General features: G+C 32.3%; 2 protein-coding genes across 3 annotated transcripts in view; one reads left to right on the forward strand and one right to left on the reverse strand.

The window, feature by feature from the left end:
• The first annotated feature begins 1,937 nt into the window (after positions 1–1,937).
• On the forward strand, positions 1,938–10,103 carry m-cup (ankyrin repeat protein mann-cup). Of its 2 annotated transcripts, XM_075291957.1 has the most exons (9): positions 1,938–2,608; positions 2,693–2,894; positions 6,188–6,510; positions 6,602–6,782; positions 6,969–7,144; positions 7,202–7,297; positions 8,621–9,309; positions 9,368–9,493; positions 9,564–10,103. In XM_075291957.1, the coding sequence occupies exons 2-9, from the start codon at positions 2,695–2,697 to the stop codon at positions 9,786–9,788; spliced, it is 2,016 nt and encodes a 671-aa protein (XP_075148072.1). In that variant the 5' UTR covers positions 1,938–2,608; positions 2,693–2,694; the 3' UTR covers positions 9,789–10,103. The 2 variants fall into 2 exon arrangements, with proteins under 2 accessions (XP_075148072.1, XP_075148071.1); XM_075291956.1 differs by having other exon boundaries at positions 1,938–2,894.
• Positions 10,104–12,648: 2,545 nt separating this feature from the next.
• knk (cytochrome and DOMON domain-containing protein knickkopf) overlaps positions 12,649–27,968 on the reverse strand; it is a 30,105-nt gene continuing 14,785 nt past the window's right edge. Inside the window, exons 2-9 of the mRNA XM_075291955.1 lie at positions 19,001–19,080; positions 18,798–18,946; positions 16,559–16,906; positions 15,947–16,500; positions 15,617–15,839; positions 15,488–15,555; positions 13,522–13,610; positions 12,649–13,462 (exon numbers count right to left, since the gene is read on the reverse strand). Coding sequence (XP_075148070.1) covers positions 12,971–13,462; positions 13,522–13,610; positions 15,488–15,555; positions 15,617–15,839; positions 15,947–16,500; positions 16,559–16,906; positions 18,798–18,946; positions 19,001–19,080 — 2,003 coding nt within the window. The 3' untranslated portion in view covers positions 12,649–12,970. The remainder of the gene's footprint in view (positions 13,463–13,521; positions 13,611–15,487; positions 15,556–15,616; positions 15,840–15,946; positions 16,501–16,558; positions 16,907–18,797; positions 18,947–19,000; positions 19,081–27,968) is intronic.

The raw sequence follows: 27,968 nt of genomic DNA on the forward strand, positions 1-27,968 counted from the left end.
AATTTGGTTTCTTTCCTTTGTTTTCTTGATGAAACACGAAATATTGTAACAACATATAAAATTCTATACATCCACACCTTTTTTGTAATGCAAATTGACTGATTTGTGCGGTAATTCTCGTTTTCCAAAAAGAAATTGAGTCACTTGACTGCGCAATTGAGTGGAATGACTGCGCACTGCAAATAAACAAAACCATGGTGAATTATCAAGGTATGTCTCTATATTTTCTTGGTCTATGAAATAAACAACACCATGGTGAATTATCAAGGTATGTCTCTATTTTAATTGGTCTATGAATTGAGCATAGACCAAGGAAGGTATAGACATCTCAAGTGAATTCACAGCGCTGTAGTTTGTCTGCACACCGTAGATGGCTCTTTTTCGTCTGCAATTGAGTGATTTTTTAATTCAGCTTTAATTTGTTTTCTTGATGAAACACCAAATATTGTAAAAGCATATAAAATTCTATACATCCACACCTTTTTTGTAATGCAAATTGACTGATTTGTAAGGTAATTCTCGTTTTCAAAAAATAAAGTCAAAAAGTCACTTGACTGCGCAATTGAGCATAGACCAAGGAAGGTATAGACAACGAAAGTGAATCACAGCGCTGTAGTTTGAAGGGTTTTAGACGATGCAATAATTGCATGCAATAATTGCACGCAATTCTTGTTTGTTGGCAAACGGGGTAGAGAAGCAAAGGGGGTAGAAAAAATTTCATGTTTTCCGTTCCTCTTGCAATTTTTTGACATTTCTGAAACTTGAAATTTCAAGTGATTGCATGAAAAAGTTCAACGTATAAATGCTGAAGTTTTTAAGAAGCAACTTTAAAAGAGAATACAAAAAATTGCACGCAACCAATTGCATCGTCTAAAACCCCTCTTTGTCTGCACACCGTAGATGGCTCTTTTTCGTCTGCAATTGAGTGATTTTTAAAATTGGCTTTAATTTGTTTTCTTTCCTTTGTACTTTTGATGAAACAACAAATATTGAAAAAACATATAAAATTCAATAAATCTACACCTTTTTTGCAATGCAAATTGACTGATTTGTACTGTATTTCTCGTTTTCCAAAAAGAAATTGAGTCACTTGACTGCGCACTGCAAACATAGACCAAGGAAGGTATAGACATCTCAAGTGAATTCACAGCGCTGTAGTTTGTCTGCACACCGTAGAGGCATAGACCAAGGAAGGTATAGACAACGAAAGTGAATTCACAGCGCTGTAGTTTGTCTGCACACCGTAGATGGCTCTTTTTCGTCTGCAATTGAGTGATTTTTAAATTTGGCTTTAATTTGGTTTCTTTCGTTTGTTCTTTTGATGAAACACCAAATATTGGAAAAACATGTAAAATTCTATACAGCCACATCTGTTTTGTAATGCAAATTGACTGATTTGTACGGTAATTCTCGTTTTCCAAAAAGAAATTGAGTCACTTGACTGCGCAATTGAGTGGAATGACTGCGCACTGCAAATAAACGAAACCATGGTGAATTGTCAAGGTATGTCTCTTTTTTAATTGGTCTATGGTGGAATGACTGCGCACTGCAAATAAAAAAAATCATTGTGAATTATCAAACGATGTCTTTATATTTTCTTGGTCCATGCAAATGGCATAGATAAACAAAATCGTTGTGAATTGTCTTTATATTTTCTTGGTCTATGAAAATGGCCATAGACCAAGAGAATTACTGTACATATCAGTCAATTTGCATTACAAAAAAGGTGTGGATATATAGAATTTTATATGCTTTTACAATATTTGGTGTTTCATCAAGAAAACACATTAAAGCTAAATTAAAAAACTCATTTGCAGACGAAAAAGAGCCATCTACGGTATGCAGACAAACTACTGCGCTGTGAATTCACTTAAGATGTCTATACCTTCCTTTGTCTATGCTATGATGTCAGTTATCGATATCACGATAATAGACAATAGGATATTTGCAGTTCGTTCGACCACAACACAAAGTTGAGTTTCATTCCGGAAAAAATTGAGTTTTACAAAATTATCAAGTTTTTAATGTAGCCATATGAAAATTTTATTCGATGAATTCATTTGAAAAAGTGTAATTAATGATATAAACAAAACTAAGCTTTGAGAAAAAAATGTATGTCACAGTCCTTCCATATTTGCGGAAGTCAAGTGAAAGTGGCAACAATCCGATTAACGAATGACAAAATTTTAACCCGAAAATACAAATTGATACGATTATTGATTGCATATTGAATATTGAGCAAATAGATTACATATACATAACTTTCACTTTATTACGAAAAAAAAGTGCAGTGAATGACCGAAAGGCAACAGCAGAAAGACCAAGTTTGTTTGCAAATACATTTTTTCCGCTCATCTTCCCCTGAAAGGTCGGTGCAAGCGGGAAGGAAGATTGACTGCCAGACTATTGATGTAAAATTAGCCACAGCACGGGGTGGTGGTAGTGTGGGTGTTTTTAATACCCTCGGATGTTTACGTTTACATCGTCGTCGTGGTCCTCTTCTAGTTTAGTTGCAGCAGGCAATACGTTGTCAAGTATTAAATTGGTGTACTCTGTTGAGATATATACAAAAGAAAAATACTGTGAATAAGAAAAGAAACTAATTGTTGTGAGTACGCGAGTGTCTAAAAAGAATTAATTTAGATATTGACGTCACAAGAAATAACAACATATCTTCTTTACATATGTAAAGTTATGGCCAATCCAGCACCTTTAATGAGTTTTGTGGAATTTGTCAAATCTGAATCTGACATCGGTGCGATATACTCAAACAATTCTACAGTACCACTTTTACAATTGAAAATAGCAAAATTGAGTTATGAGTTGCACGAGGAGATACGCAAATGTTCCGAGAATTCAACGATCTCGAAACATTTGCGTGAGGAGCTTGAAAGGTAAGTGAGAAAATTAATTTATTCTAAATGTATATTGACATCACATGTATCCATTATCCATTACATAGATCATTGATCCAGTGAAGTTGTTCATTCGTCTCTATACATCAGCTATTGTACAATTCAGTCGCTGCTCTTTTGGGGGTCGAAGAATCGTTTTGTACAACTCACAATTCTCTGTTTTGAATCTCTAATTATCAAAACAAAACACAAAACGCATTGTTTACCAAAGACCATTAATAAAGAAGACGTGAGATAAGCTTGCTCTTCCTCTTTTTCTTGAAAAAACAGAGATTAATATCATACATGTTCCATGAGACGTTGCAACTTTTTTTCGGTTTCTCTTTTCATTTTGCATTCGTAACAAAACTTAATTCGCTTATTTTAGCAATTTTTTTAACTATTAAACGAACAAAAACACTTTGTGAAACATTTTATTACTAATTTAGTGCAACCGACACAGAAATTTGCGTGAAATGTTGGAGAAAATAGCTAAATAAAAATTGTCTGCATCAAACCAGTAAGTTCGGAGTGCTTTTCCAACAAGTATGATATTAATCTCTGTTTTCTAGTACTAACACTATCAAAGCCCATTTCATGTCTTCTTTATTAATGGTCTTTGTTGTTTACCAAAGACCATAAATTTAAAATTTATTGTCTATGTTGTTTACCCATGTGAACATAACATGTGTTCTTAATATTCTCTCGTTGAATTCTCTTTCGATCTCACACTTAGAAATTATACAAACTCTTGGAGGCTTAGGCCAAAATTAGAGATGCCATGCTTTTAGAAATAGATAGAAATCACGACATCATAATTGTTGAAATGTTCTTTTTCAAATTATTTGTTCAAATATAAGAAAGAACGAAGCATTGCAGGATTATCATCCCAAAGTGCTCTTTTTTTATAAGACCGAAAACGGCTGATTTATTTTATTTTTTTTTTTTTCATGATTTGTTTTATAATTTTTACTTCTTCCTTAAAAAATAATAAAAATGCAAGCAGAAATTCACTTTCATAAGTGGATCTTTCTATTGTTTTGACTGCAAATTCTTTTTTTCAAAAATTTTGATACCAAGATTTATTCGAAAGATTACGAGAGTATGAAATACTCATACCTGCTGTATACAGTTTTCAGTTTTATTAGCCTCCCAAAGATAGTACTTACTTTTTATGGAGGATGCTGTGTACCGTGGCTGTTCTGCTTCCACTAAGGCACATTCGGAGCAGGCCAGATTGGTAATTGCCATAGTTTTCTGAGATTCAAAAGGTGTGTGATCCACATCGATAAATTGTAAAAGGATCAAATGATATACTACTATACTACGTCAAACATATTACTAATGTCAATTTGTATGTTGATGAGGCGGGAATTTTATTCTTTTTTTCTTAGCGGAAAACTGTAATTTGTATAAGAACATAAAACACATGAGAGTCACCGTGGTGCAGTGGTTGGCATAACATCTAGTGCATTAGATCATTCTGGACTCATCATGTCATAATGAAAAAGTTCACTGATGGACATACAGGTTAACGGATTTTTAGCAAACAATAATATAGAAAGTATAAATCGCGTAAATCGATTAAGACTAAACATATCTTGGCCATCCCTGGACAAATACACTAAAAATACAAAGTTTCAAAAATTAAATATCATCACTGTACTTGTAAACTACAAATAGTCGTCCCAAAATTGTCTCACAAGGGCAGAAGCCACGTCAAAATGTTAATAACGGCTGAATATATTAACATCTATTTCACATACGCCAACCAAAGGATGCGCTGATCAGAAATATATTCAACCAAAGCAGGAGACTCATTTAGTCTATTAAAAGAGAAATATAGGTCTGTGATTCGATGATCCATTTAAGAAGATAAATCGTACAGAGAAATCTAATGGTGTTTGGATGCTGTGTACCGTGGCTGATCTCCTTCCACTAAGGAAAATTCGGAACAGACCAGAATGGTAACTGCCATAGTTTTCTGAGATTCACAAGGTATGTGATCCACATCGATAAATTGTAAAACGATCTAATGATATACTACTATACTACGTCAGATTATTGTATCGATTCAACTCTGAAATAAATAAAACAATCAGACACAATTGGCCAAGCGCTCTTTTTTCCGGATCTAAAATGTCATATGTCATATAAGCAAACTATTCCCAAATTGATTATTATATCAAATGACGAGAAGTGAACATCAATTTGGAAAGTATAGAATCAACGGTTTACACTCATTAAAACGAAACGAAAATTTCAACTATTGATGCTATTACAGTAATCATCAGCATTATCCTTCCCCAATAAAATGCCGCAACATTTGTACTTGGGTATTTACCTGAATAAAGAGAGCGTTGAATAAAGTGAACTTATAATGAAATCCAAAATCCACAAAGACTCAAAATCAAATATCCAATTTCAAAATCAAATGTGCGATTACTTTGGTATGAAAAACATCTTTCAAAAACTACCCACAAAGCCGAAGCATAGTAAGCGGAAAAAGGAGAATCGGAGAGTATAAAGCGAATGAAATCCAAAAGCAATAGTAAAGACTCTATATTAAATATGCGACTTCAGCGAGGTATTTTCATGGATGAAGATCCAGAATGAGGAGTTTGTGTATGTTACCAACAATAATTACCTCTACTTTCCCGGTCAAAATTTTTTCAGAAAAATTGAGCCATACATTCCACTGCATAATGCCGCAATATTTGTTCTTTGGTATGAAAAACATCTTCAGGAACTACTCACAAAAACGAAGGAGAGTAGGCAAAAAAATGAGAATCGGATAGTGTAAAGCGAACCTAAAATGAAATCCACAATCAATATGATTTCAAGGACCACATTCCAGAATAAGGTTAAGATCAACGGTGCAAGAGGAGTTTGTGTATTTTACCAACAATAGTTGCCTCTATGTTCGCGGCCAATATTTTTCAGACAAATGCGTGTGTCATATGTATTAACCTAGTTTACGGATTTAGAATTTAGAAGATTTTATATTGTATCCGAAACTTTATAAATACCGTACGAAACAGAATATCTAATATAGTGACCATCATCATATTGATCTATTTTATATCCTGATGCAAATAGTGTACGTATATTTTATCTTAATTATTTTATTTTCATTGCGAAAATGAAGTTTACAAATTTTAAGACGGAGAACACTACGGCTGAGGAAATCATCCAATAAACTCCCATTTGAATCATGATCACATACACATTAAAATTCTAAGCATCTTTGTCATTAAATCCTGGATTAATATACTATCAATTTTATTCAACAGCAATAGCCGCGAAACACGTCGTGAAATCGTAAGACGTATGAGAGGGGGATGTGCACCACTTTTTATTGCATGTAGTCGTGGCTGTGTTCCAATTGCTGAATACCTAGTCACCATTTGTGAAGCTGATATCGAACAAAAAGGTACTTTCGAAGCTCCCGAGGATCGTTCATACCACATCGCAACTCCACTGTGGTGCGCAGCTGTGTCCAATAATTTACCCATGGTTAAGTATTTGCTGAGAATTGGCAGTGATATCAATGCAGCGTCAGATACAGGTTCAACGCCCGTTCGCAGTGCATGTTATATGTCACACATAGACATGGGTAAGAAAACACAAGACGATGAACTTCATATATACCAAACCACAAATATATTTTTAATAAAATGCCATAATTATGCATGCTAATTCTCTAGTGAAATTTCTGGTTGATAATGGAGCTGATATAAAACGGCCCAACATTAATGGCGGAACTTGTTTGATTAACTCGGTGCAGTCTCCAGAATTGTGTTTATTTTTAATACGCAAGGGATGTGACGTAAATGCAGTTGATATACAAGGGAAGACCGCTTTACATTACGCCATACAGGAACATAGGTAGGTGTAAGAACTACTAGTCATGATCACTGATAAGATAAACCCACAACAAATTAATATAATCTAGTCTCACATCATTGTAAAATACTTACATTTTAATAACATTATTAATATTGGCCCACGACGCAGTAGCGAACAATGTATTACATAACATAACGAAACACCTGCATATCCATATTCTTCTAGACTGGAAACTACTAAGCTTTTATTGGAACATGGTGCCAATCCCTTTGCTGTTAGCCGTCATGGTGATGATGCTTTGAGAACAGCTTGTTTGAAAGGAGCCCATCAAATATTCGATTATTTGCGCAATAATTTGGAATATTCACTCGAAAGGTTGGCTGAAGCACATGAATTAATTGGTATGCAATTATATTTGACGACTTGAGAAATAATATGTTTATGGATATCATTTTTAGGATCTACATTTTTAGATGAACATAATGAGAGTCGTGTGGCCATATTACATTGGCGATTAGCCCATCATTTAAGAGCTTCAAGAACTCCTTATATTGGTATGTTATTTGTAGAATTTGCCAGTGTTTTATATGCGACTGTACATAAAATTAAATCCAAAAATAATAGCCTATTGGAAAGGGTTCCCGGTACAATAGTACGTGTAAAAAGTACTATTAATAGTGCTTCCGATTTAAAGGTAGTTGGTGATATTGTTCCATTTGCCTCCCCAACTACAGACTTTCCCACTCACGTCTTGGTTTTTCGGCCATTGTCCATAGGTTTTCAGAGCGAAATGATGGAGCCATGTTTTATTACATCATCGAACAAAGCTCCGAATCGTTAACTCGGTGTTCTTTTGATTAAAGGCGAGCTTATGCCACAACCAATTTCCATAGATATTCATGATTGAATTTTTATATAAGTAGTGTGCCTCTTACTCTGAGGATTTTGTAATGTTTTTGTCGGTAACAACCTGGTCTGCATTCGCCGTCGTATGTACCATGTCGAAATTTACGGTACTAATCCTTAATCTTTGTGGAAAATGTCCAGAAACTGGAGCAAAACGTTTTCTTCAGCAGTATTTTCCCTCTTCAAAATGCAACGATCTCTGTTAACATGAAAAATAGATTTTTGTTCATTTTTTTTTTTACACTGAAAACACAGTAATTAGTGGGAAATTAAAAATGTTACCAATTGAATATATATGCTAAAAATCATCACAGTCGACTTGTACTGGTTGACCATGGAAACAGTGTACTGTGGAGTCTTGGCAGTTTTCAATAGCCGTAAAGCCTCGTGAGCGACTCACGTAGTATTTGATATTACAGCTAAAGATGGCCTTAATGCTATATTGCATCTATAACAATGACACCAAGGCTATGTGTGTTATCTGTAATGTGAAGCACCGGCCCGTAGCATTAATGTGTTAACTACACATTGTTTTTAAAGGCGTAATAATCGCATGGTAAATACGTCACAAATGAGAAAATCCTACACATGATATCCTATATACAAATGTAGCTAATTAGCAACAATTTTATATTTGTATATATTGATGTTTTTTATACGTTCGAAAAGTTAACTTTACAAATGTTTATAGCCGTCAAGAAGTAAAAAACGAAAACAACAAAAGTTAAAAAATATTTCATTTATATATTGTCTATATGATATAACATATAACATAAGCAACAATCTTGTAATAGCGTATTTAGAATATTTTATAACTTTTTTTAGTCTAGGGGTGCGAAAGTATTTAAATTGCAAGAATGTAGTACTCTAACCTAAACAAACTTGTTTTTTAATTCAATGTCGCAAAGTAAACACGTTATAAAAAAAATAGTAAAAAAACAAGTTATTTTCATAATATTTATAAATTGCAGAAAAAAATCCTAAAGTTCCTTTGCGTGAGGCATATCGCAATGCAGTGGAATTTCGAACATTGGAAGAACTCGACAACATCTCCACCGACATGGATGCCATGCGCATACAAAGCCTATTGATTTGTGAACGTATACTAGGTATATCCCATAAAGATACCCTCTTCCGTCTTACATTTCGCGGTGCTTCATATGCCGATTCATTGGAATTGGAACGATGCATTCAATTGTGGACGCTGCTTTTAGAAGTTCGTGTTCAACACAATACCCTGTTGCATTTCGATACATGTTTTGCAGCGCAAGCTTTAGTAAGACTTATGCTGGAATTACATGAACGCTACAATGAAAGAAGTTCTGGAAATGTTACATTGCCATGTTTTAAAGATGTATTGGCAGTTTTTAAACTACTCACTGACACTGTGGAAGAATGCCATACCCTACTCCAAATACGTCCTATATCTAGACGCCAACAGGAGAATTTCGATACCATATTTAAATGCATTGCCCATGCTATTTATTTATTAATTGCTACATCCAATTCGCATGAAGAATCCCGCCTCGTTTATTTGTCAGTTCGGAAATTAGTACAGGCCAACATAACCAGTGCATGTACTCGTGATTCGTTGTTACATCTATGTGCTTCACGATTGAATGTCATCAAAAGTGGTTTGCTTAACGACGAAAATTTAACTGTAAGCTGGATATAACTTGTTATCATTTATTCCCCCGTAACTCTTTTTTTTATTTAAGGTAATTTTTCCTAATCCAACAGTTATTAAGTTATTGCTAGACTGTGGCATGAATGTTAACGCCAAAAATGAAGTAAAATCCACTCCATTGCATATAGCAGCTCAACCATATAATTTTAGTAATGAGGTAGGTTCTCATATCTAAAATGACTTCAAATCAAAACAAAATCTCCATTCAATTTTTTTTTATTTTATAGATAATTGCAATACTTCTTAATCATGGTGCCGATCTCGACCAACCAAATAAATCAAATGAACGTCCTTATACCTTAATTTCTTTGAATTCAACAAATACTATACCTCTTATGAATTACATTAATCTTAAATGTTTAGCTGCCACAATAATCAGTAAATATCGTATACCCTATTGTAACCAAATACCAAAATGTTTAGAGACTTTTGTCAAAGAACACGAACCTTGAAATTAATAGTCTCCTAATGTGGCTAATCTCATACCATTGTGAAGTTTCAGATTACAGATTTCAGTCAGAATACAAAAAAAAAAAAAAAATAAGAATATCATACGAGTATATATACATGCAAGCATACATTAATAAATATATAATCAATTCAATAATTAACAATGAATGCAATTATTACTATTATTTATATGAGTATATGAAAAATTAAAAAAGTGATATAAACTCGAATTGTAAAAAAATGTTATACATGCATACATGATAATTATAACTCTTAATTTATTTTAAAATAAAACAAACATGATTTACACATATTAAGCAACGAGTATCTTATTATTTTTCGAGTAAAATTGGTTTTCCTGGTTTAAGAATAATATATTTGAACGTATTAGAATGTATTAGTAGAAAAAGTGGTTAATTTTATAAATCATGTTGACCACTCCAGTTATATAAATTTATTACAACAATTAAATTAAACGACGGAGCGTTTTTTACAACTTTTTTATTTATACCCAAAATCACTATAGGGTCAGATTATAAGACTTTTGATGTGGGAAAACAAGTTCGTACGAGAGACACATTTTCTATACACTCAATTCACTTTTGACAAAATTTCCTATAGAAATAAAATTTTGAGAAAATTTCCAATAGAAATGAAATTTTGAGAAAATTTCCTATAGAAATGAAATTTTGACAAAAATTCCTATATAAATGAAATTTTGACAATATTTCCTATAGAAATGGAATTTTGACAAAATGTCCTACAGAAATGAAATTTTGACAAAATTTCCTATGGAAATGAAATTTTGACAAAATTTCCTACAGAAATGGAATTTTGACAAAATTTCGTATATAAATGAAATTTTGACAAAATTTCCTATAGAAATGAAATTTTGACAAAATTTCCTATAGAAATGAAAAGATGGGAAAAATGCCTATAGAAATGAAATGTTGAGAAAAATACCTATAGGAATGAAATTTTGACAAAAATTTCTATAGAAATGAAATTTTGATAAAGATTCCTATAAAAATGAAATTTTGACAAAAATTCCTATAGAAATTAAATTTTGACAAAAATTCCTATAGAAATGAAATATTGACAAAATTTCCTATAGAAATGAAATATTGACAAAATTTCCTGTAGAAACGAAATTTTGACTAAATTTCCTATAGAAATGAAATTTTGACAAAAATTCCTATAGAAATGAAATTTTGACAAAATTTCGTATGGGAATGAAATTTTCCATAGAAATGAAATTTCCTATAGAAATGAAATATTGACAAAAATTCCTATAGAAATGAAATTTTGACAAAATTTCCTATAGAAATGAAGTTTTGACGAAATTTCCTATAGAAATGAAATTTTGACAAAATTTCCTATAGAAATGAATTTGACAAAATTTCCTATAGAAATGAAACTTTGATAAAAAATTCCTATAGAAATGAAATTTTGATAAAAAAAAATTCCTATAGAAATGAAATTTTGATAAAATTCCTATAGAATGAAATTTTGACAAAATTTCCTATAGAAATGACATTTTGACAAAATTTCCTATAGCAATGAAATGTTGACAAAATTTCCTATAGAAATGAAATTTTGACAAAATTTCCTATATAATTGAAATTTTGATAAAAATTCCTATAGAAATTAAATTTTGACGAAATTTCCTATAGAAATAAAATCTTGACAAAATTTACTATAGAAATGAAATTTTGACAAAATTTCCTATAGAAATGAATTTTTGACAAAATTTCCTATAGGAATGAAATTTTGACAAAATTTCCTATAGAAATGAAATTTGACAAAATTTCCTATAGAAATGAAATTTTGACAAAATTTCCTATAGAAATAAAATCTAGACAAAATTTACATAGAAATGAAATTTCGACAAAATTTCCTATAGAAATGAAATTTTGACAAAATTTACTATAGAAATGAAATTTTGACAAAATTTCCTATAAAAATAAAATTTTGACAAAATTTCCTATAGAAATGAAATTTTTACAAAATTTCGTATGGGAATGAAATTTTGACAAAATTTCCTATAGAAATGAAAATTTGACAAAATTTCTTATAGAAATGAAATTTTGAGAAAATTTCCTATAGTAATGAAATTTTGAGAAAATTTCCTATAGAAATGAAATTTTGACAAAAATTCTTATATAAATGAAATTTTGAGAAAATTTCGTATAGAAATGAAATGTTGAGAACATTTCCTACAGAAATGAAATTTTGAGAAAATTTCCTATAGAAATGAAATTTTGAGAAAATTTCCTATAGAAATGAAATTTTGAGAAAATTTCCTATAGAAATGAAATTTTGAGAAAATTTCATATGGGAATGAATTTTTGACAAAATTTCCTATAGAAATGAAATCTTGACAAAATTTACTATAGAAATGAAATTTTGACAAAATTTCCTATAGAAATGAAATCTTGACAAAATTTCCTATAAAAATTAAATTTTGACAAAATTTCATATGGGAACAAAATTTTGACAAAATTTCATATGGGAATGAAATTTAGACAAATTTTCGTATGGAAATTTTGACAACATTTCTTATAGAAATGAAATTTTGAGGCGTCTGTGTCCTCAAGAATCAAATCGGAACCGATAGCAATCAAATTTAAGATCTCTAGATTTCTAATTTCAACGAAATGGTGTAGATGCCCAAGATGGGTTTGTATGGGGCCTAGATCAAATCGATTGATTCTAAACAAAAAACAAAAAAAAAAACAAATCTGTGTCAAATTTCAGGACGAAATCTTGAATATTGAAGTCTGTAGCATAATTGTGTTACAACAGACAGACAGACGGACATAAGTAAATCGATGGTGAGTAAAATTAAACATAAAAGCAATATTTATATTTTTCTCTAATTTTATTTGAATTAACTTATATTTCCTAAAGGTGATCGTATATTTATTAACATAGAATGACTGATTTTTTTATATACGGAAGAAAACTTGGACAAAGAAGAAAGTAGAGTCTTTGCGATGTTAGTATTTTTAAGGACTTGTATTGTGTTGTAAAGAAACTTATGTAAAAATAAAATAAATTGTGTAGAATAGAAAAAAGGATACATGAAAAATGATTGAGAAACATATTTTATCCGAATTACATTATGCATATATACATATATTTTTAAACTAACTAATAACATCAGTCGTTATTATTGAATAAATTATTTAAATATTATTGTAAATATTGCTTTTAAAACAAAAATCAATACAAATGTACGTGGGTCTTCTTGTCTCATAGATCTCCCTGAACTCCTCACATTATTGTAATTGTCGATGATGTTAATTTTCCATCCCATATTAGCGTGCGTAAAACTATTGTAGTAAACCGTATCAGGCCATGTAATATTTGGAGTTATCTCCAATATCGCTGGTTCTTCAGGAGGACAATCAGTTATCAGAGATCGATTGAATTTTTTGAAACTTGGGAAATTATCATCTAATCGACGATCATATCCGAAGGGATAACGCGATATGCAAAGTGGCCCAGCAGCAGTAGGTTTTGGGCGACCTCTTCGGGTAAATTCAACGCCGGCTAAGACCCTAATTTCACTTTGTTTGGCATCGCTGAGACGGTCATATCCACCCCGTGGTTCATCTGTAATAACGAGCGGATGATAGTTGTCCGGAGAATGTGGATTATTACCACCTCTAACCTGTAATATAATAAATAATTAAATACCTAGAGTTAAAGTGTAAACTATGCAGCACTTACCCTGAATACATATGTAAGACCTCTTTTCATGAATAATTCAGGTATCATGTATCCATTTATATACCACGCTAATCCGCTTGAGACATGTCCTACGAAATAAATAATTTGTTTATGATTCTATTATAGGTATGATTCTATATAGGTTTCCAATTATAAATTTTGGGATTATAGAACAATAGCTATCATACTGCACCTTTCTTTCTAAAGGTGGATATTAAGTTCGAGTTTAACCGGCAAAATTGCCAATATTTCACGTTTACTTTTCTCTATTATACATAATATAAACTATTTTGATCTCTCCTATTAGCGACATTTTTTCGAGTTTATAAATATCTCTTAAATGGTAAACGTGTAGAATTTTAATTTTCTTTATATAGATTTTTTCAAAATTTTATTTCTAAAGAATATAATTTGTCAAAACCAGGGCTGTGGAGTCGAGCCAATTTTGCTCGACTCCGACTCCAGCATTCTTCATCAGCTCGACTCCGACTCCGGAGTCGACTCCGGGTAACATAACTAAATCTCATTTTAATACCACTAATTAGTAGTTCTATTGTGGGGGTACCGTAAGTGGATCGATATAAAGTATGGTATTTATTTATGTGTGCAAAAAAAGGTCTTAATTTCACATTAGATGCCAATTGAACTCTATATTTCAAATTTAGGGCAATGTTTAATAAATAAAATAATGATATAAATACCCATCATAATATGAGAAATAAAATTTGCAAAAATTTTTATAGAAATAAAAGTTTGAAAAATTTATCAATAGAAATACAATTTAAAAAAAAATTGTGAAGCCAACAAAATTTTGCAAAATTTTCTATAGAAATAAAATTTTGCAAAATATTCTACAGAAACAAAATTTTGACTAAATTTTCTATAGAAATCAAATTTTGACTAAATTTTATATAGAAAATAATATTTCTATAGTAATGAAATTTTGAATACATTTTTTATAGCAGTGATATATTTATAGAAAAAAATCAAAACTTTAATGCTAGAAAAGTTTTCAAAACTTTATTTCTATAGAAAATTTTGTAAAAATTTTATTTCAATAGAAAATTTTGTCAATTTTTTTCTATAGAAAATTTGTCAAAATTTTAGATTTACGTATTTTTCGTATATATCAAAAATATGAAAGCGACACTGCTTTTATAGAAAATTTGTCAAAATTTTATTTTTATAGAAAATGTTGTCAAAATTTTATTTTTATAGAAAATGTTGCCAAAATTTTATTTTTATAGAAAATTTTGTCAAAATTTTATTTTTATAGAAAATTTTGTCAAAATTTTATTTTTATAGAAAATTTCTATAGAACATTTTGCCAAAATTTTATTTCTATAGAAAATTTATTTCTAAAGAATATAATTTGTCAAAACTATATTTCTAAAAAAATCAAAACTTTAATGCTAGAAAAGTTTTCAAAACTGTATTTCTATAGAAAATTTTGTCAAAATTTTATTTCCATAAAAAATTTTGTCAAAATTTTATTTCTATAGAAAATTTTTTAAAAATTTTTTAGTTCTATGGAAAATTTTGTCAATTTTTTTCTATAGAAAATTTGTCAAAATTTTAGATTTACGTATTTTTCGTATATATCAAAAATATGAAAGCGACACTGCAATAAGCGCATGGAGTTAAGAGCAGGCCAGAAAGGTGTTTTATTTAATAGTAGAGTTGTATGAGCTCTCTGGAACATCTGGAAATCGCAGTGAAACACGATTAATTTTCAGATACAACTTCGCGGGCTTTGAGGAATATTGTTAGAGGTCTATGTGTTGCTTGCGTGAAATAATTCGTCTTAAAGACCAATATTGTGGGCAAGTTTCTAATGGAATATTGGAGATAAGGACTGAATTGATTGGCTGTTGGCTATACAGCAAAGGAATTAATTGTCATGTTTCATTCATTGGAAAATCGTATGTTTAAATTACAATATAATTTTTTCCTTATTTGTCTTTACCTGTCCATCCTTGATAGCCTTTCAAGCCACCGGAAGGTCCCAAATATGCATTAAAAGTACGAATTGTGCTGTAAGTAAATAAAAACAGTTAATATTAATTTAACCCAATAGAAAGCTACAAATACTAACGGATCCAAAATTTTCACACGTTCCCACGTTTGTACTGGTGCATCTACATGCTTAGTAAAACTGAAGCAATCGTTTACAGGCTCAGTGGTATTAAAATCAATTAGAACGTCACTCTTTGGATAGTAGGTATGGAATGCAGGTTCATAATTGGTATCTAATTTACCCAAAGCCCATATCACGTAATTGCTTTTATCGAGTCTTATTACCTTATCACCAGGATCAGCTGGAAAAGAAAAAATTATAATTAAAAATTTACATTGAAGTATTAATTTAAATTCGTCTTCAAAATTATGCGAAATTTATGAATACGTAATCATTGTTTTCACTTACAAGATATTAGAGTCCTTCTAAAGGTTATAGTGTTAATACCATCTTTGCGGCTGTAAGTATTCAACTGAAAGCTGTCCAAACCTCCCACCACATCATCTCGGCAAACACCTTTATTTTGACCCAACACTTGAACACATGGTGCCAAAGAAGTTATATTATAATCCACCGAGTAACCTCGTATATCATCTAAATAGGCGACTACAGCATCACCTCCTACCATTTGTGAGGAAGTATCCGATCCAGACAAGCCAAAAGACATATAATCATCTTTCTCTACTTGACCCGAAAGTTGCAAAGTAATTTGAGGTCCAAATACCTCCCAAGAGACTTGTAAATTTTTATGCAACTGTCTGCAATTGGGTAATGAGAACTCATAAGGCGTAATCCGGACCAACGATGGTGGAACATTCAGATTATCTGCTATCAGAACATGACCATAATTTTCGTTATCAGCTAAATCGTATATGCTAATCCAATCAATATCGAATATGGTTTTATCACCAGGTAACTCCAATGTTATGGTCTCTTTGTTATATTGACGTATGGGGTCCAAACTTTAAATACAATCAGAATAAGTAGAAAATTAAAAAAATAAATAGTGTGTATACTTACTATCCCATTTCATCTGGTATTTTACTGCCTCGACTAGATGGTTGGGCTCCAACACCTGTCCAGAAAAATGTTCTTTTACCTTTGCCATCATAAGTAAAATCTGGTATTCTTATGGTTTTTGAGTCTAGAATTTCAATAGCACCACTACTAACATTATGACTACGTTTAGAGAATGTACCACCAACTTGAGGCTGTGGTGGTTCAAACTCTTCGGGTATATAGACATCCCCGAAGTTATTTTGATTATTCAAATCATAAACTGCCAACCATTTAACTTCTGTAATTTTCTTACGATCCGGTAGGGACAGTGTAAAGTCTTTGTTATGATAACGATCTAAGATATTAGTTCTGCAATACAAAAATATTTATTAAAAAAATTTAAGTACATGTGTACTATTTATTAGTGCCCGGCCGAGTATTCGGCATCAGCTTAAGATTTTATATTCCGATTCCGTTCAGACTTTGATCTGCTCTTTTGAAAAAGAGATATTCCTATAAATTAAGGAATACTTCGTCGTTATAAATTTTAACCCAAGTGCCATTAATTGTACCCACCAATAAAGGGTGATACGGTCAAAATTTGGTCAATATAAACTTGACGTATTTCTTTCAATTTTGCATTTAACACCCCTCATTTTGAAGGTGTGTGTGTGTAGAATGTTGCTCCTATTTTGATTTTGGAATTCACTCTTCAGTTGTCAAAATGCCGTCCAAGCAAGAAGAGCAGCGTATCAAAATTTTGCTCTCACATCGCGAAAATCCGAGCTACTCGCACGCAAAGCTGGCAAAATCGCTAAAAGTTGCCTAATCAACCGTTACAAATGTAATTAAAGTGTTTGGGGAACGTTTGTCGACAGCCAGGAAGTCTGGATCGGGGGGAAATCGAAAACCGGAAGCCGCTGAGACGACAAAGAGAGTTGCCGGTAGTTTCAAGCGAAAGCCTAACCTCTCTCTCCGAGATGCCGCAAATAAACTGGGTGTATCGTCTACAACCGTGCATCGAGCCAAAAATCGAGCCGGACTATCGACTTTCAAGAAGGTAGTGACTCCAAATCGCGATGATAAACAAAATACGACGGCCAAAGTGCGATCCCGGAGGCTGTACACGACGATGCTGACGAAGTTTGACTGCGTGGTAATGGACGACGAAACCTACGTCAAAGCCGACTACAAGCAGCTTCCGGGACAGGAGTTTTATACGGCAAAAGGAAGGGGAAAGGTAGCAGATATTTTCAAGCACATAAAACTTTCAAAGTTCGCAAAGAAATATCTGGTTTGGCAAGCCATCTGTACCTGTGGCTTAAAAAGCAGCATTTTCATAGCTTCCGGGACTGTCAACCAAGAAATTTACGTGAAAGAGTGTTTGAATAAACGTCTGCTGCCTTTCCTGAAGAAACACGGTTGTTCCGTACTGTTTTGGCCGGATTTGGCATCTTGCCATTACGGTAAAAAGGCCATGGAGTGGTACGCCGCCAACAACGTGCAGGTGGTTCCCAAGGACAAGAACCCTCCCAACACGCCAGAGCTCTGTCCAATTGAGAAATACTGGGCTATTGTCAAGTGGAACCTATAGAAGACCAAAAAAACTGCTAAGGACGAGCAGCAGTTCAAGGTAAACTGGCTTTCTGAGGCGAAGAAGGTGGACAAGGTGGCTGTACAAAATCTGATGGCAGGTGTCAAGCGTGAGTCCCGGCAATTCGGATTTGGAAAAGCGAAAGCCTAACTGAATATTTTTCCTGAATTTTACACTAATTGAACTTGAAAAAGAAATTTAATTTGATTTTTTAAATAAACGATTTCACCGATTTACACGCGTTTTCCCTTGACCAAATTTTGACCGTATCACCCATTAGCAAGAAGAGATGTATGCAACGAACTCCAATCGTGTCCAGATCCAGGGTCTCTGACTAGGATTGGTTGGGTCTAAAGTGGCAACAAGTTTGATGCATTTATATGATCTTACTTGGGCTGAAATCCCGTACCATTGCAATTCGACCAGAAATTCCTCTTAGGAATATGAACATGAGATACTGGTAGTAGAGTGATGCAATGATTAGAAAACTTTACATTCTCGTTCATCTTTAAATTGTATATTCTATGAATTTTCCGGAAATACTATAGTAAAATTGAGTTTCTGCGACGGGCATTATTTTTGTGAATATATTCGGTCTGGACTTTTACCTAAATTTTGGCGTTCGGCCGGGCTCTAATTTATGGTACACGCATATAATTTACTTACTTCCCATACTCATCGGGAACAATGAAACCCTGGGGTCCTGGTCGATTGGAGGCTCCAGCCCAGAAGAATGTATCAGCACCATTACCATCGTAGTTGAATCCCACTAATAGAAATGTGTATTCATTTACGGCATATACATCACCCGAAACCTATAAATAATCAATTGTTGAATAATTATTCAGCTTTGTATTTGTCATATATACCTGATGATGGTATGAATTGATTTTTCCTAAATATTTTCCCTGATAAGGACCATCATCATCGTCAAAACTGCTGGCTGCATCTGAAAAGAAAGATTAAAAACGTTAATATTCAATTGCTCTCAAATTAAATTTTTCCTCTTGAATTTAATGAGATTGGCCTTCTACTAAAGTTTGTGATCAATGCACAATTTACCTTCCAAAAAGAAGAATCAAACCCACTACATTGAAAGTGAAGTACATCTAATTTTGATCCTATTTTTTCCAAATTATATAAAGTTCGTTCTGGTGACAAAAACTACTTTATACCAAATTCCATAAATATCGCATAGGAATCGCGAACAGTATCTTCTCTGAAAAAAATATTTACGTGGTATTAAAGATTACGCAGCCTAAATTTTAGGATGCGCAATTTACAAAATATTTAGGACAAATTTCTTTAAAATAACGAAATTTTAATTAAAATATAGATTATAATCTTTACTTAAAAATTTTTCGTTAAATTTAGGACACAAATTTTGTAAATTTTCGTCCCTCCCTTAAAGTCGCATGTCTTTGAACTAAGGCAAATTTCCCTTAAAGCAAAGATACACATTTTTGATTTAAAGAAATCGTCCTTAACTGAAATTTAACTGAAATATTCAATCTTTAGATTTAAGATAAAAAAACTTCAAATATAGGCTAAGACTTATTTTGAGGATTTAGCATTTTTGGTTTAAAGTTTTTGTTTGGAGTTAAGAAAACATTTTACTTTGAGGTATCCGCTATAATTTGCATTTTTAAACTGGCATTTGTTTGTACGTGAATAGATTTATTAATATACCGCGAAAAGAAAATGATTTTAACTTTAACTTTAATTTTAACTTTATTGATCCTAGATTTAAGGCCAGATAGGTCGCTAAAAAATGTCTTTATTTTAAAGAAGCCGCATCTTTGGGTCGGAATCAATACCAAAATCATTGAGGGAAGGTCAAAATCTTTGGATCCAAGTAAGCTTTTGTTTTTTAGTGTTGGCAGCAATATCAACATCTCAAATATATTTCAAGAGCAAAATGTTATTTTTAGACGGAGAACAGGGAACATTTTTGTCGCAAAACTTTTATTTTATCGCCAAAAATGTACATGGTTGCCAAAATTAGATACATAATTTCCGAGAAAATAACATGTTTAGCCAAACATGTTTGAGGTGATCATATTCCTTCTCTGTGTGTAAATAGAAAGATGATCGGGCATCCAGTACTAGATCGGTTTAGAAAGTTATTCTCAGTCGGTGTCTACTGCTGTGTTTTTATATGTCCTGTTTTTTTAACAGACTTTTAAGGTCTACAAGAATTATTGGGCCTAGAAGAATTATTTCTTTTCTGGAATTCTTTTTTGCCTTTTGCTCAAATGCGCGGTAACCGATCATGTTAACTATTAACCCTTGCTTCAAATAGTTGTACAAATACAGTGAAACCTCTCAAACTAGAACACTCTGAAAACCGGACACTTCTCAGAAGTGGACAATTTCTGTGAATCGTTTGCTCTAATTAACACACTAAAAGTAACCTCTCATAAGTGGACATCTCCCAAATGTGGACAAAATTGAGGTGATGGTTACTGTCCACCTCTCAGAGGTATCACTGTATATTTCGATATCATTTATTTTCCAATCCAGTTCGCCTTACCAATACTTCATGGACATCCATTAACCACACTTTGAATTTATTCAATGGTAAATTGTTTCTACAACGACTACTTTGTTGTTAATCAAATCTATTATGTACTTTACAGGAGCGTAGCTAAGGAGGATATCCGAAATAAATATGAAATTTTATATTAAATTTTTTATATTAAATAATGAACAATTCCCTACTATTAATGAACATTTTCATTGCCGTGATGAAAAAAATTGTTTATGACAGTAAACATTTCGTTGGATTAATTCAATTTAAAATTGAATATACTAACATGAAAGAAAATTTCGTTTTAGTAAGGTCAACTTGGCTTTAATACTTCTGAAAAAAAACTCAAAATTAATTAAATCGTCTTTAACCATGGAAAGTCATCCTTATTTTTTGTACACTAACGTAATCCCTTATCATTTCGACTATGGCTTATTTCAATACGCTATAATTTGAATTGTGAGCAAAAATGTGAACCAAAATTTAATTTATTTTCTTATTTAATTTGTTTTTAATTAGTATAAAACAATAATTCATAAAATAGTTGCACTAGTATAACTTAAAATTTGGAATAAATTTGGAAATCTAAATTATCGTTAACACGTTTTTAATGGACTTCAATAGCTCAAGAAGAAACCAAAAAAAAATAAAATTTGTTTCCTAAAATCAAGTAGGCAATACTTAAATTTAAAAGAGAATTGTGCCTTAAATGTTTCCTTACTTCTCCGCTTCTTTGGCTCGAAAGCAATGCAAAAATCATTAGTGTAAAGAGAAAATTTTTGGAACCGGACATATTTTTTGTTTTCAGTGTATGTGGAAACTCTATAAAAATTTGATATGGCATTTTCCAAATTTCATTTAATATAATTCTAACTCTATTTTGCGAACAACAAATAGATGGACAGACGGAAGTACAGCCGGGGCTAAATACACCGTGGTTATAAGTACACCCAGAGAAGGAAACTAATCACCCCAAATATGTTTGAAGATCATAATATTACTTTTTCACGGGCGACATGGATCACTTTTCTGGTTAAAGTACTCTCATAAAAAATCTGCTAAAAATAACAATTAGTATATGTGGTTATATTTATTTATATTTTTGTACTTGAACAAAAAATGTTTATGTTTACAAATATTTGATAATTATTCAGTTTTTTTGGGTAAATACAAGACATACTCTTAATATGTCGTCTTTATTGTGCTACGATAGCTCTTAGTTTAACTGTTTTGTTTGTTTTAGCAAAACTAAAATGTTCGTTAGAGCAACCGATATTAAAAACTACCAGACAATGTTTTTTCGTAGTTTTTTATGATAGATGCATAGATTTAAATTTCCCTTTCAAAATGATGCTCTTTTAAAACTTTTTGAAACCCCTGTTAAACCGGACATACACTGAAAGAAGAGTTTTCCGTGGAACGAAATTTTTGACAAACAAAGGTTTTCTACACCCTCAAAAAAATCACTTATACAACATATATTACCAAGCAAATTCTGCTTCAAGCATATCCTTTTTTCAGGATTGGTCCAAACAAAATATTGTTTGTATTGTTCAAACATATTATGTTTCACCTTAGGCATACACTGATAGAAAAAACTTTTAATGACTTTACTTGCAACATAACATATTCTCTCGGTTTCTCTTTTTTCTTTGTGCTAGTTTATGAACATTATATGCTTGCACTTAAAAGTAATGTGCTAAAAATTGTATTTCCAAACATATAATATTTACACCAAAACATAAGAAATACAGCCTTTTTCGTCCGTGTAGTTCTAGTATATTGTTTTTTAAAAGCTAATAAAAAATATTATAGACAATGGTTGCATTGTCTGTCATAAATACTCCTAAAGAAAATACCAATACAAAGGGTTATTGCTCCGAAAGAAAGTATTTTTTCTTTGTATGTAGTAAACAATCAGGGCAATATTTAATGTTTTGTGGTCTCATTACCAACATTTTGGTGATTCACTAAAGTTTCCGAAAATAATTCCCCACCATTACAATAAAATCTTGGCTACGTCCGTGATACCGCTATGATTGCTTCAACCAATTGTGGAAAATGTTTCTGAAAACTTAAGGCAAACAAAGAATTGTACAACAGCGAAAAATATGCAGCCACTAAACAATTGTGCGAATAAAAACACTAATTAGTTAATATAAATATATATATAGGGCATTCCATGAATGGATTGGGCCATAAAATTAGTTTGTTTTACAATTTTTTTGCATATAAATATTGGTAGCTACACGCAAAGAAAAAAAAACGTTTGGAAAACGTGCACCGAAAACGTTTTTCTTTTGTTAGAGTTTTTTGAATCGCTTCGAAAATTTTAAACTTTTATTACCAAAAAAATTCGTTTATTATAAAATTTTTATTTTTTCAATAAAAAAGTTAGTTTTGAAACAACAACACAGTACATTTCGTTTATATCAAACACTGTTCTTTTCTGAATTTAGGTCTTTAATAAAACACATTTTACAGTTCAAAATTTAATATAGTACAATGTAATGTTGAACATTTATTCGGAATCTTCCGAACATATCTGGAATATATGTAAAAAAAATAAAAATAAAACTTTGGTCGAAGCAGGGATCGAACCCACGACCCTTGGCATGCCAGTCTGACGTAGCAACCACTGATCCACGGTGCCAAACTAAATGTTTGTTTCTGTTAAATAAACTTTGTTTATTCGGTTCGTGGGCGCCGCAAGCTATGCTATATAAATATAACTTATATGGATAATAACTTATATGGATAATTATTATCGAAATGTAAAAAAAATTATAAAATCGTATAATTTCTTCTACATTGTTGGTATTACAGGAAAATGTGTTAAGAACTAAAAACCTCGTGGATACGAGAAAGATATGAGGGAGAATGCAATTAGCAAGAAAACAATGTTTTTTGTTTTAGTTAGCCTTTATGAAATTGTTTTTACATCCTGGAAATGAATAAACGTTTATCACAAAAAGTATATACTTTTCTTCCAAATACACTTCCTTACAGCGAAAAGCAAATGAGAAATGAACTTTGTTTGTCTAAAATCTCGTTTGGGAGGAAGGAGTTATTTTTTTGAGTGTATTAAGAGAAAACAAATAAGGGCGGGGCCGACACCACTTTGTAGATCTAAATTTTCAATACCATATCACATCCGTCAAATGTATTGGGGGCTATATATAAAGGTTTGTCCCAAATACATACATTTAAATATCACTCGATCTGGACAGAATTTGATAGACTTCTACAAAATCTAAAGACTCAAAATTTAACTCGGTTAATGCACTAGGGTGGAACACAATGTTAGTAAAAAAATATGGGAAACATTTAAATCTGAAGCAATTTTAAGGAAACTTCGCAAAAGTTTATTTATGATTTATCGCTCGATATATATGTATTAGAAGTTTAGGAAAATTAGAGTCATTTTTACAACTTTTCGACTAAGCAGTGGCGATTTTACAAGGAAAATGTTGGTATTTTGACAATTTTTGTCGAAATCAGAAAAACATATATATGGGAGCTATATCTAAATCTAAACCGATTTCAACCAAATTTGGCACGCATAGCAACAATGCTAATTCTACTCCCTGTGCTAAATTTCAATTAAATTGGAGTAAAAGATTGGCCACTATGGTCATATGAGTGTAAATCGGGCGAACGATTAATGTGGGAGCTATATCTAAATCTGAACCGATTTCAATAAAATTTGGCACACTTAACTACACTACTAATTGTACTCCCAGTGCAAAATTTCAACCAAATTGGGCTAAAACTCTGGCTTCTGAGACCGTATTAGTGCATATCGGGCGAAAGATATATATGGGAGCTATATCTAAATCTGAACCGATTTCAATAAAATTTGGCACACTTGACTATAGTACTAATTGTTCTTCTTGTGCAAAATTTTTAGCAAATTAGGGTAAAATTCTGGCTTCTGTGGCCATATAAGTCCATATCAGGCGAAATATATATATGGGAGCTATATCTAAATCTGAACCGATTTCTTCCAAAATCAATAGGGTTCTATTCTGAGCCAAAACACATACTTGTGCCAAATTTGAAGTCGATTGGACTAAAACTGCGACCTAGACTTTGATTACAAAAATGTGTTCACGGACAGACGGACATGGCTATATCGACTCAGGAGCCCACCCTGAGCATTTTTGCCAAAGACACCATGTGTCTATCTCGTCTCATTCTGGGTGTTGCAAACATATGCACTATGCGCAGGGTATAAAAATATTTGATTCATAAGTGCTAATAACCGCACACATACATAAGTTCACTATGAAAGCAGAAGAATATTTTTGTATGATTTCCAAGAGTAGTATGGTTAAAATGGCCATGATTTGGTGCCAATGATTTTTTCTTTACTTTTAGTTAATTTTTTCTTCTATGAGAGGGTATAATTTCGTAAATTGCCAGGGCATTAAATTTTCCTTTTTTAACAACGCGAGGTAGTTCTTTCTTCGTATAAAACAGTTTACTTTTTTATACCCACCACCATAGAATGGAAAATAAGGTGTATCGGACCATGGTTTGGTATAGCCCCCATATAGACCGATCTCCCGATTTTACTTCTTGGGCGTCTACAAACTGTATTTACGATCCGACTTGCCTGAAATTGGAAATCTGGGGGTATTTTGGGACCATAAATAGGTGTGTCGAAAATGGTCCGTATCGGTTCATGTTTTAGTATAGCCCCCATATAGACTGATCTCCCGATTTTACTTCTTGGGCTTCTAGAATTCGTAGCTTTTACCCAATTTGTCTGAAATTGGAATTAAAGGTGTGCACGTGACACGAAATTGTCGTGAGTCACGAAAATTTTCGTGACGTGAATTCGTGACATTTTCCGTGAGTCACATTTAAAAGATTTGCGTGAGTATAAATTTTCTTTTCGTGAGCGTGAGTCCTACCAAAAAATATCGCGCGTGAGTGTGCGTGAATAAGATTTCTCCGTCGTGGGTGTACGTGAGCAAAATATTACTCATACCTCTAATTGGAATTCTACAGGTATTTGAGGAGCATTAAAAAGTGTGTCGAAAACCGTGAGTATTGGCCCATGTTTTGGTATAGCCTCCATATAGACGTACGTCCCGAATTTATTTCTTGGGCTGCTAGAATCTGTAGTTTTTATACAATTTGCCTGAAGAAATATGATTGTCACAATCATATTCGAAGAGCAAAATAATATGATAGGAGCTATTTTTGCGGCGACCATGTAACATTTTCACCTGCAACCATGTTGGCCCAGTGAACATGGTTCTAAGAAAAATAAAATTGTCCTCGTCTAAAATGTTATTATATTGATACAAATAATTTTGTTTGAATCAAAAGAAAATGGTTACGATCTAAAATGTTATGGTATTCATCAAAAATGGATTTCTTCCAGTTAAAAGAACATGGTCACAATCTAAAATGTTTTGATCTTTATAAAAAAACTTTTTTCGTCGTCGAAAAAAGGACGCCACTTGAGAAAAGAAAACACAAAATTAATTTTATTTATTGTTTTTATTTATTTATAAATTAATCATTGTTTATTTGTATTTATAATGTCGTGCAAGCAAACATCATATCTTTTTACACACTCTATTTTGGTTCAATTTCAATAATAAGAAATCATTCAATATTTACTTGTGCCCATCAAATGTATCAACGCAGACATCATGTAACTACAAATAAAAATAAATTATACCATATATCAAAATGCAGAACAAAAACCAGGTATATTTTTTCAATTACACTTTCCTTTTTTGTATTCACATAAAACCACGTGCCACTTCTCAATAAATAAATAAACACAAAACACAGTAATTCCGTATTCTCCGTCCATTCCAAGAAACAATCAACACACGACTGACGCGCAAAATGAAAATCGTGTGTACCTGTCAATGTTTTTATAAAATTCTTTTCGCTGCAAAAAATTAAATGGACACGAAAACAATGTACATGGTCCTTATGGCCATATAATGGTTCTAGACATGTCTATACGTAACCTATAAAAATACTTTTTTCCCTGCAAAAAAGTACAAAAATTGAATCGTCAGGTACATGATTTTCCCGACCATGTAATGGTCTCAAATTTTATCATTTAAATAATAGGACATGTTTGCGGCATGTTTATTGCCAACATATATTTTTCTCCGCTCGAAAATTATTTTTAAAAAGGAAAAATACATCGTTTTCGCGACAATTACATACTCTAGATAAGCATTAAATGGATGCGGCAATCATGTCCAAACATGTTTTTTCTGTGTATGTATCTTCTAGAAACCGTAGTTTTTATCGGATTTGCCCGTAAATATACTGGCATTTATTTTTACCGGTCCATTTGGTATATCACCAAACCCCCTAAAATTCTATATATTATCAAGTAACCCACCACGACGAAGGGTTTTCAAAGTAAACTATTATATTTGATTCATGCATTTAAAATTCGGCCCGTCCGAACTTACTACTGTATATACTTGTTTCTGTGTGGTTTTTACTAACACATAATATTAAAAGCTTCCTTCGAGTGAACTATTTGCACTATATAGTGCATCCAAGTAAACTCCGTTTGTCAATTTATATATAAACATTTTTCTTAGCAGTTTCTATTAAATTTTTAATTGAAGTATAGTTGACCATAACTAAAAAAGCTAAATTTTACTTTTTTTATGCCCTCCACCATAGGATGGGGGTATATTAACTTTGTCATTCCGTTTGTAACACATCGAAATATTGCTCTAAGACCCCATAAAGTTTATATATTCAGGGCCGTGGTGAAATTCTGAGTCGATCTGAGCATGTCCGTCCGTCCGTCCGTCCGTCTGTTGAAATCGCGCTAACTTCCGAACGAAACAAGCTATCGACTTGAAACTTGGCACAAGTAGTTGTTATTGATGTAGATCGGATGGTATTGCAAATGGGCTATATCGGTCCACTTTTACGTATAGCCCCCATATAAACGGACCCCCAAATTTAGCTTATGATTGCTATAAGAGAAGCAAATTTCATCCGATCCGGCTGAAATTTGGTACATGGTGTAAGTATATGGTCTCTAACAACCATGCAAAAATTGGTCCATATCGGTCCACTTTTACGTATAGCCCCCATATAAACGGACCCCCAAATTTGGTTTGCGATTACTCTAAGAGAAGCAAATTTCATCCGATCAGGCTGAAATTTAGTACATGGTGTTAGTATATGGTCTCTAACAACCATGCAAAAATTGGTCCACATCGGTCCATAATTATATATATCCCCCATATAAACCGATCCCCCGATTTGGCTTGCGGAGCCTCTAAGAGAAGCAAATTTCA

The sequence above is a fragment of the Haematobia irritans genome, chromosome 1 (assembly GCF_050003625.1).
Source record: "Haematobia irritans isolate KBUSLIRL chromosome 1, ASM5000362v1, whole genome shotgun sequence".
NCBI classification, from domain to species: domain Eukaryota; kingdom Metazoa; phylum Arthropoda; class Insecta; order Diptera; family Muscidae; genus Haematobia; species Haematobia irritans.